Source organism: Oryzias latipes, chromosome 5, assembly GCF_002234675.1.
Source record: "Oryzias latipes chromosome 5, ASM223467v1".
Taxonomy (NCBI): domain Eukaryota; kingdom Metazoa; phylum Chordata; class Actinopteri; order Beloniformes; family Adrianichthyidae; genus Oryzias; species Oryzias latipes.
The window spans coordinates 3,045,320-3,056,425 of record NC_019863.2 but is presented as its reverse complement, the minus strand read 5'-3'; the positions used below and the strand labels follow the sequence as shown (position 1 = coordinate 3,056,425).

At 43.9% G+C, this 11,106-nt stretch overlaps 1 protein-coding gene across 1 annotated transcript in view; it reads left to right on the top strand.

Annotated features, from left to right (window-relative positions):
- Positions 1-38: 38 nt before the first annotated feature.
- The window catches only part of tex264 (testis expressed 264), an 89,969-nt gene continuing 78,901 nt past the window's right edge, over positions 39-11,106 (top strand). The window contains exon 1 of the mRNA XM_004068477.3: positions 39-1,128. Within this exon, the coding sequence (XP_004068525.1) occupies positions 871-1,128 (258 nt within the window). The 5' untranslated portion in view covers positions 39-870. The remainder of the gene's footprint in view (positions 1,129-11,106) is intronic.

The window sequence follows — 11,106 nt, the reverse complement described above, 5'->3', positions numbered from 1 at the left end:
GTTTGTGTTTGTTTATTTAGTGTTTACAGGCCGCGCAAATGAACCACACAGCTTTGGTTTTAAGGAGACATTTTCATTTCACAACATTAGCTGTTTTTCCCACAAGATCTTTACGGTACAAATGTTTTACAAACCTCGAAAAATAGCAGTTAAAAGTAAGAAGTAGTCATTTTTTATCTTTAAATCCCCTAAAGAGGTCTAAAATTGCTTCAATTCGTTCTAAAGTGAAAACAAACGATCCTTTTAATGCTGACTTTTTTGTTACCGCACACAGTATTAACCTGGGCATCCCAACACATCACAACACAATCTGCATTTAAAACAAGACTTGAAACGAAAATCAGTGAAAGATCATAAAAAAGTGTTTTCCTCTTAAACCTGGGCTAAACCACATTTAAGAAAAACGGGGGTGCAGCCAATATTCGCGCGCAAGCTCTTGATTTAAGCAGATATTTGTCAGTGTTTAAATACGTGTTTTTTATTTTTGCTGTTATAAGAGAAACGTGTGATAATTTGATGGCGTTGTGTTGAAATCTACAGCAGTTATGTAAAAAGCTCGTCCGCGCCTCCCCTTCCTGCCGGAGAAGAATGGTCTATTCAGGAAGCTTGTTTCGCTGTTTGTGAAAAAAAAAAAACCGTAAACAAACGAGCTTTCTACTTCCACTGAAGCGCCTGCTGTCACCTTCCTTTAGAAATATCTGTAGCTGTAGACAAAAGAAAAAATTAACAAAAAAAGAAGACTATTAGAATCTTCGGTTATAGTGACGCCTCGGTGTTGCTTGTTGTTGGAGTAGACTTAGTTGCGTCCGGCGGAGGACGGTTTGACTGCAGCCACTCCATCTGCTGCAGCGCCCTCTTCACTAATACACCATGTCTGATTTCATCCTGCTGCTGCTGATCTTCGTCCTCCTGCTGTGTCTGCTCGTGACAGTCGGGGGGCTGCTGGTGTACTCGGGGCTGCTGTCAGACGTGGTGGTGAAGACGGGGCCCCCTCCTGTCCCCAGTGTCACCATCGCCTACAAGTTCAAGCGGGGCTCCTACAAGGACAGTGGTGCGGGCTACACGGAGAGCTGCAGCATCGGCCCAAAGCTGAAGTCCATCGGGATTTTTTACGATGATCCTAAGGAGGTGAGAGCCCACCACTCTGCAGCTGGCCTAAAGCTTGTGTCCTTCTTCTTCTTCTTCTTCTTCCTCTGGCTGCACAGGAGTTGCTGGTCTGTTCACACACGACTGCTAACCACAACCTGCCCTGTGTGTCCTGATGAGTTGCAGGTCAATGGGACGGGTTCTGCTTGACTAAAAGATAAAAGCTGTTTAGGTTTTTCCAAGTTTGGGGTAAAACACACCCGTTATGTAATAATACCCTGTCATTATAAAAGAGTGCAATGACATGGTCGTCCATGGAAATGCTTCCACAGGCAGCCGTGCTGGTCGTTTTCCCGCTCCAAAGACCATTGTTTAAAGATATCAGTCAAACGGTTTGCATAAAACCATTTTCGGTTTGACAGATCAACACACATCGGATGTCCTTTTCTTTCCTGTCAGAGTTGGACCTAAACTGTCTCTTCTAGAGGAGACTTCCAACAGTAGAACATTTCTATCAACAGGACTGCAAATTCTATCAATTTAATAATTCAGGTAAAAGTCAAGTAAGTTGACGAGAAAAGCTCCTAAAATGTCTCTAAAGAAGCAAATGTTCAAAAAGTTGAGTGAAAGTGAAGCTCCCATAGCTGTCCCACCTGGGTGTGAGACGTTTGCTCCCCTGGGGGAGACGCCACAGCGGTCGGGAACCCCCTCCCAATCCAGCCCCTGTCTATCAAGCAGGGAGCCCCACTTTTAGAGTACTTGTTATGACTCAGCCTGGATTTGATCTCGCGACCTTCCAGTGTCCGGGCGGACACTCCACCACAAGACTTTGGAGTTTTCACCAAAACGCCATCATGGACGTTTTCCGTGTCATGGCTCACACGAAAACGTTGGGGGTAAATAATCATCTGACTAGGTGTCAAATATCAATGGCCAATTTTTCTCAATGAGCTCATTTACTCGCTAACCAGCTAAACACTAACCAGAAGAAACGTGTGAACTCCTACCAAACAGCTCATGAAATAAGTCTGCATTTGGACTCTTTAGCACTGACAGCACAAACAGAACAGGGCAGTGTGGAGGCAGTAGTGTTGTTTATGTTGGGTAGCTTCAGGGGTTAATGTACAAACTGCCCCTTTAAGGAACTAAGCCCGAGTGATGAAAGCGGTCAGCTGCTCGTTTGCCACGTTGCTCTGTTGATTCTTCTTCTGTCATCTGTGCCTGCAGGGCGTTTTGCCATTTTCCATTTTTAAAGTGCGTTGGAAAAAAAGAAGTGCCAACAAAGCCTCCTTACATGCAGCTGACACACAAGGAAAATGTTTTTCTGTCAGGATCCCAGCATAACGTCCTACACCCAAAAAACAAACAAACTGATTCAACCCAAATGTTACATAAAGTAAATCTGAATTTGTGATCTGTGCAGAGTTACATGCTGTTATGCATCTCCCAGCTGTTTTTTGTTTAGTTTTTCAGCTGTTTTCAGTCAACAAGACTTGTCTACACAACAGTTGCTAGTTAGACAGCAGTGTTTAAGTTCCCAGCCATACAGGAAGTTCACCCACACACACACACAGACACACAAAGTTGTGGGAAGCTCTTGTGTATAGTCTGAGAGTAACCTGAGAGTTCCTCCACAGTGCCATTCGAGTGCATTTCGCTACAGCTAAGACAATCATTTGTAGAAATAATGTGGTCAAAAGAGACTTTATGGCAGCAGCAGACACACAGAAGGTCATTCTATTCATTGAACACATAACAAACTTGTCTAATATTTCTTTTTAAGTAATGCTTATTTGCTAACAAAGTCATAATTTTGTAACTCTCAGATGATTTTGTAAGGATAGTTTTCTGTTTTCTACCAGTTCTTTGTGTTTTAAAAAAATAAGGTCATTCGTTTGACAAAGGACAATAACAGAAGTTTTTTCCATACGCCACTGGACTGTGAGAAGAATTTCCATCATGAGATCATGAGTGTCTTTTTCCTAAGACGCAATGTTGAGGTTTGAATCCCTGACTTGACTGACTGACAAACAGCTGCTCGACTCTATGAGTCACAGGCGCCTCCCGATTCAACACACCTCTTTCAAATGATGTTTGTTGTGTTTTTTAAAGCTGGAGGAGATATAAAGTAAGAAAAAAGAAAGCCTAACAGACATCAAGTGTAGGTGAAATATTAGTTCTGAACACTAGATGGTGCTGTTGGCATTAACGCTCCACAGAGACTTTGACAAAGTGTATCCCTTGTGCTATCTTATGGGGTCCAAATGACCCAACCCTTACATTGATGTGTTATCCCTGTCATGATAAAGGTGGAGAGGATTTCATGTGAATCCATGAACACCAGTGAAGATAAAAAATATTTGAAGAAAAAAAGGTTCAGCACATTGTCTAGTGGGGTTCAGATGACCCCACTCCCAACGTTAACGTGCCTAGGATAGCACAAGGGATTTATACACATCTATATGTGTGTGTGCGTGCGTGTATGTATGTATGTATATATATATATATATACACACACACATACACTGTATATAATAATATAAAAGTGTGTTTCTGTGGTTTGTTGTGACTCAGTTCAGAGAACAGGAACACAAGTCAATTTACTTTTTAATAATTAGTTGCCATCAAACACAAAATTTAAGGCTTCTCATTTCTGCAATTTAAAACTTTTTATTTATTCAGTTTAAATGCTGCTGTTTGATGTTTTAAAATCCCTCTAACTGGTCGTGCTATTAATTGCTGTTTTGAAAGGAAGCACAGGTCTGTCTTAAAGACTCAAAAATATTCTCACTTATTCATCAAGCAGAATACTTTGAATAGATTTATAGAATTAATTTGGTGCTATAGTGATAGCTGGACCTTCTGACTGTTTTAGTGCTTATTAATTCTTGGCTAGTTTTAAGCTTTTATTCTCTTTGTTTTTTAGGTGTCCTTCAAAAAGGAAACATAAACTATTTTGTTTCACATGTATGGCACCTTAGCAGTCTAAGCGAGCTGCGGCCCGGACTGTTGCGGAGGTGAAAACTCGGTCCTGGGAGGAGTTCGGTGAGGCCATGGAGAAGGACAATCGGTTGGCCTCGAAGAAATTCTGGCAAACCATCCGACGACTCAGGAGGGGAAAGCAGTTCTCCACAGGCACCGTTTTCAGTGCAGGTGGGGAGCTGTTGACTTCGACTGGGGACATTGTCGGGCGGTGGAAGGAGTACTTCGAGGATCTCCTCAATCCCACTGACACGCCTTCTTTTGAAGAAGTGGAGAATGAGGATTTTGGGGTGGGGCTGTCCATTACCCGGGCTGAAGTCACTGAGGTAGTCAACGAGCTCCTCGGTGGCAAGGCCCCGGGGGTGGATGAAGTCCGCCCTGAGCACCTCAAGTCTCTGGATGCTGTGGGAGTGTCTTGGCTGACACGTCTCTGCAGCATCGCGTGGCGGTCGGGAACCGTACCACTGGACTGGCAGACAGGGGTGGTGGTTCCCCTCTTTAAGAAGGGGGACCGGAGGGTGTGTTCCAACCATAGGGGAATTACACTCCTCAGCCTCCCTGGGAAAGTCTATGCCAGGGTACTGGAGAGGAGAGTCCGTCCGATAGTCGAACCTCGGATTCAGGAACAACAGTGCGGTTTCCGTCCTGGTCGTGGAACAGTGGACCAGCTCTACACCCTATCTAGGGTGCTGGAGGGTTTGTGGGAGTTCGCTCATCCAGTCCATATGTGTTTTGTGGATTTGGAGAAGGCGTTCGACCGCGTCCCCCGTGGCATCCTGTGGGGGGTGCTCTGGGAGTATGGGGTCCGGGGAGCCTTACTGAGGGCTGTCCGGTCTCTGTATGACCGGAGTAGGAGCTTGGTCCGCATAGCCGGCAGTAAGTCAGACCTGTTCCCGGTCCACGTTGGACTCCAGCAGGGCTGCCCTCTATCACCGGTTCTGTTCATAGTTTTTATGGACAGAATTTCTAGGCGCAGCCAGGGGCCGGAAGGGATCTGGTTTGGGGACCACAGGATTTCCTCTCTGCTTTTTGCAGATGATGTTGTCCTGTTGGCTTCATCGAACCGGGACCTCCAGCGTGCATTGGGGCGGTTTGCGGCCGAGTGCGAAGCGGCTGGGATGAGGGTCAGCACCGCTAAATCTGAGGCCATGGTCCTTGACCGGAGAAAGGTAGTTTGCCATCTCTCGGTCGGTGGAGTGTCCTTGCCCCAGGTGGAGGAGTTTAAATACCTTGGGGTCTTGTTCTTGAGTGAGGGAAGATCGGAGCGTGAGATTGACAGGCGGATCGGAGCAGAGTCCGTAGTTATGCGGTCGCTCTATCGGTCCGTCGTGGTGATGAGAGAGCTGAGCCGAAAAGCAAAGCTCTCAATTTACCAGTCGATCTACGTTCCAGTACTCACCTATGGTCATGAGCTATGGGTCATGACCGAAATAACGAGGTCCCGAATACAAGCGGCTGAAATGAGCTTCCTCCGTAGGGTGGCTGGGCGCTCCCTTAGAGATAGGGTGAGAAGCTCGGTCACCCGCGGAGAGCTCGGAGTAGAACCGCTTCTCCTCCACATCGAAAGGAGCCAGTTGAGGTGGCTCGGGCATCTAGTTCGGATGCCTCCTGGACGCCTCCCTGGAGAGGTGTTCCGGGCATGTCCCACTGGGCGGAGGCCCCGGGGAAGACCCAGGACACGCTGGAGAGACTACGTCTCTCGGCTGGCCTGGGAACGTCTCGGGGTCCCCCCAGAGGAGCTGGAGGAAGTGGCTGGGGTGAGGGAAGTCTGGGCATCTCTGCTCAGTCTGCTGCCCCCGCGACCCGGTCCCGGATAAGCGGAGGAAGATGGATGGATGGATGGATGTATGGCACCTAACCATACTTTACATTTATTATTTATTGTAAATATTTATTTATTTTACTGTAGGTAAATTAGGTGCTGGACATTTTTTGATTGTTGCAAAAATAATCCATTTTTTCTGTTAAATATTTTGTCTTGTTCTGCATAAATGCTAGTTTGGAAGACGTCTTGCACTGGCATCTTCATCTGTAAACAAAAATCAGGTACATTGACTTATGCATGGAACTTCTGCTGCTCTGCACTGCATTTACATGTCATATCTTGGCCGTTTTGACCATTTTAAAGGTGTCAGAGTCGTTGGTGGAACCGTTTTAGGACATTTCTCTCAACGTTCTTCTCTGATTTTGGTTCTTATTGACTGGAATTCAACCCAACAAGAGCAGATTACCATAATTTCCGGATTATAAAGGCCCGTACACACCGGGACGAATTTCGCCCGCGATATTCGCCGACGTTTAACGCCTCGTGACTAAACAAAGGGCACCAATTTCGTTTTTTTAGTTTGACGCGCTGCGTCAAAAACTATACGACCAATGGCGCTTTTGCACACGTGTCTGGAGCTTCTGAAGTTACAGTAAAACACAACTGGGGGCGCTCAAACACAAAACTGCCTTGCTGAGCACACATACCAGCGAAGAAGATAGACGCCAAGTAGCGTCTACACAGCCGCGAAGCAATAATGACGGACATTCTAAAATATCCCTGAACCAAGCACCAGATGGAGCTACTGGTGCTTGAAATATTCATGTTTTCTTTGTATTATTCTGACTAGCGCGTAAATACTTGCTCTCTTCTTCTGAGTGAAAAGCGACTTTAAGAAGCGTAAAGTTGCGCAGCGCCACCTTGTGTACAGGAGTATTTCTGTTTTACATTAAGCGCCATCTAATGTCAGGGAATGAAATTGCATGTTCGCTCGGCTCATTGTCAGCGAAAATCGCCTGGGTGTGAACACAAAAAACGTGGCGAAAAACGCTGGCGAATAACGCCTGGCGAATATTCGTCCCGGTGTGTACGGGCCTTAAGGCAGCACTTTTGTCACACGCTTTCAACCCTGCGGCTTATTCAATGATGCGGCTAATTTATGCATTTTTTTCTTTCTTTTTTTTATGCGTTTTTTCTAACGACCGCTAGGGGCGCTCGAGCAGAAAGGGTAAGAGTGAGACATGGGGGAATGCGGTATATGTGTCGAGGAAGACGCAAGTTTAATTTAAATGACTGCTTTGTGAATGAACAGCACGAACAGACCCTCATCATAGAAAATGCTAGAAGAAATGGATATGAGCAGCTTTCAAGTTAAAAGCAATCGTTAAAAGCAGTGTGAAAAAATCCACCATCACCAACGGGTTTGGAAAAACCGGTCTGCTGCGTGACGGAGAGGAGGGAGCAAGCTCAGGAGAGAATTTACCTCAGGATGAGAGTGACACTGACAGCGACAACGAAGGAGACACTGAGAGGTGTGTGGAGAAGAATATCTGACGCTATCCGACACTGAGGAAGAAGACTTCCATGGTTTCAGTGCACAGGAGGCGCGTGCCGCGCAGAGGTGTGCTTTATAGTCCAGAAATTACGGTATTCAGCAGGAGATGCAGGATGTAGAGCTGCAGTACTCTAGCTGAACATCCACATCACATCTCTGTGCTTAAATGCATTCAATTTGGTGATTTGGTGGATATTTGCAAGAAAGGGCACCTTCTCAATGACTATAACTAAAATAAATGAAAAAATACACATTTAATATGTAAATACAAATACATAAAACATCCGTGTTATTAAAAAAACCTTTAAAAACCAAAGCCTTTGAACAGTCTTGAAAACATCAACACGTGTTTTCTGCTTGAGTTTCCCTACAGACGTAGTTGATCTGGTGTCCCTGCTCAGAATTCTGTTTTTTTTTTTTTGAGCAGTGGGGTTTTTGTTTGTTTTATAAGTAATTTTTTTTCCTTTTGTGACATTTTGAAGAACATGCTTAGTCTGGAGATCTGACATTTGACTTGGCAGCAGGCTGACATAATGTTTTTGGCTCTTTTTCTTTTGTACATTTTTGGTGCTGCATCTACCAACTCCTTTTTTTTCTTTTTTAATGTTTTAGTAAATAATTATATTGGCAGTGTCTGCTTCCATCTTTATTTAGTTGACTAAATAAAACGCCTTCACCTGTTTGGATCCTGGCATGCTGCTTGTATAATGATGAAGGCACAATAGCAAATTCTATTAGGAAATTACAATATAAATCTGAACAGCGGGTCGTCTGCATATCTGGCTGTTGGAAAGACTCTCCAGAGAACCATTTATTTAGAAGCGTTGGCAGCAGTGAATGCTCACAGTCTGCTCCTTAAGGAGTAAACCAATAAGCCAACAGTCAGTAACTCAGAAATGAGAGTCATTTGATTGTCTTGATGGAACTAGTGTGCTGTAATGCACAGATGTATAAATTCCTAAAGACTGATGAAGATCCTGGTTGTCTCCTGGTTAGCGTGCATCAGGTGGAGCTTCCTGCAGCTCCGTGACATGTTGCACTGCAGCAGAATGGGAGCGTTTCCGACTGTTTCCCAGATCCTCTGAAGTTCCGTTTGTCTCCGCGTCTGAAGCCGACGCTCTTCCTTGTGTGAAGGGAGTGGCAGTGAGAGATGAGGCACATAAATTGGTAGGAGACGACCTCACCTTGAGAGCCTCGCAGTGCTTCAGTTCATCAGTTGGAATTTCAGATCAGAGCGTCCGGCATTGCTGCACCCTCGGTTAAATTTATTAGCATTTTACTGCTGCTTGTCTGTCTCGATAGCAGCAACATGAAAGGGAGGCTTTTGGTAAGAGCTCGCTGCTTTTAGAAGTGCATATAAAATGTGAAATAAATGCACTGGTACTCTGAAATCTGGTCTCGGGAGCCTTCAAGTCAATATTATGCGAGGCTGGGGCTGTACCTGCTCTCCCTGCAGTAAAGCACCTTAATAATGCTTGAGGACATGTATACTTTCAGTGGTTTTTTTTATCCATAGGAGTGTTTAGGTGGAGGTAGCAGCAAGCTGACATATTAGTCAGTGACTCAAGAGCTGGATATGCATTTATGGCACTATCAGATATTGATTTAAACACACAGAGAGGAACATGTTAGAGAAAGAGTTAAAGTTTAAGAACCAACCCTGCACATAGGAGGGAAAAAACACGTATGAGGAGAATAACTTGCTGCTCTGTGACATCTGGCTTGAGGAGTTCCACACTGGGTCCAGCTGGCCAAAGGACTGCTTAAGAATCTCCTCAACTGTGTCAGTAGACAACCGTGTCCTGCCTCCAGCAGCCGGTTTATCTTCACTAGTAATTAGACATGCCGGATCTCTCAGGATGCCATGTGTAATTACTGAGTGGATGCCCCGAAGAGCAAAGGGTCGCAGCTTTTGGCTCCTGACTTTAGGGATTCCAATAATGCTCAAATCTGACCCCCGATAAAATCAAAGTGTCTGTTTTAACCCGGCATTTATTCAGTTTTGGTGTAGAAGCTGCCAGAGAAGTTAATGGGAAGCTGTTCCCCTATGAAACCTGCCCCTGGCAGGTGAGAAGCTATGAGAAGCTGCAACATTCGGTACTTCGGAGTTTGCGTTAGTTTTGGAAGTGGAGAGCTTGAACATCAAAGCAATCAAGCTACAGCGTGGTTTGGGTTTTTAGAGCCTCTATGGCAGGGGTGTCAAACTCATTTTCACCGAGGGCAACATCAGCATAGCGGCTGTCCTTTAAGGGCCAGATATGACTTATACATTCAACTACATGTAATGAAAAATAAACGAAACTACTCCTTAATGTTAAACAACTAGTTTATTTATTTATTATTACAATTTAAGGTGACAATTACAGTTGCATAGAAAACATTTGCTTGTTAGCATAAATCCTTTTACATTTGATTCTGTCAGGTCAGGTTATATGTACAGTGTTTAAGTCCTAATGTATAGTTACCCAATCCAATATTTCAAGTCTGATTCCCCCTAGATATGAATAAATACACACCAATTTTTATTTTTTATTCTCAGAAATTAAAAACTTTTATGCTCTCGCGGGCCACATAAAATGACATGGAGGGCCACATATGATCTATGAGTTAAAGTAGTTTGTGACTGGCTTTTTTTTTGGGTGGCCGTGGTGCAGCGGTAGGGCGGTCAACCCATGATCGTATATTGCAGGTTCAATTCCCGCCTTGCCCGGCTATGTGTCAAAATGTCCTTGGGCAAGACACTAAACCCCACTTTGCCTCTGTTGGAGGGTTGGCGCCAGAGTTTGGCAGCAGAGCCGCCACCAGAATGTGTGTGTGAATGGGTGAACAGGACTGTGACTGTAAAGCGCTTTGGGCCTTCGAGGAAGGTTGAAAAGCGCTGTATAAGTATACGCCATGTACCATTTATTTCCCCAAATGCCAAAAAGGTTGTACAACTACTTCATTTTCAGCTGTATGAATAGTTTATACCTTATTATTTCAGCGTATTTATTCATTTTTATTGACCTGTACGCAAACGCTGCAGAGTAAAGACAAATAGATTTCAGACTAGTTTTTATCCATCTGCCATAAACAAGTTAAACCTGAATCTCTTCTCATGAATTAAGTTAGTCTGGGAGCTTTCTTTATATTAATTATTTTTATTATTAGTATTATTTCCTTGTTCTTAACACATTTTGAGGCACTTTATATGTAGTTTTGTGTATTATTTATTATTTTGGTTGTTGCTTATTTTTTAAATGTATGAATTGTGCACTGACCAGAAGGCACTTTTAATTCTAGATCTATCTGTCTGTCTGTCTGTTGGTCGGTCGATCATTGCAGTAAAAGGAAAATGATGCTTTTGATTGTTTTGCTATTTGTTCATGTATCACAAGTTATATCGTCATCGCAATATTGATCCGTCTGTCCGTCTGTCTGTCTTTTGGTCTATCTCTAATACTAGCGCTGCATGATATGAAGAAAACTCACGATTTGCGATATTAGTGATCAAAATTGTGATGACGATATAACTTGTGATAAATGAACAAATAGCAGAACAATCAAAAGCATCATTTCCATTTCACTGCAACAGTTTAATTAAGAGTCAACATAACTTCAATTCTACTCCTAGTGACCCTCGTCTACATAGGAGGCAAACATCTAACATCAAAGGGCTCCATCTGATTGGTCAAATGCATAAAGGGATTTATTTGATTTGTTAAATACTTCAAGCTGC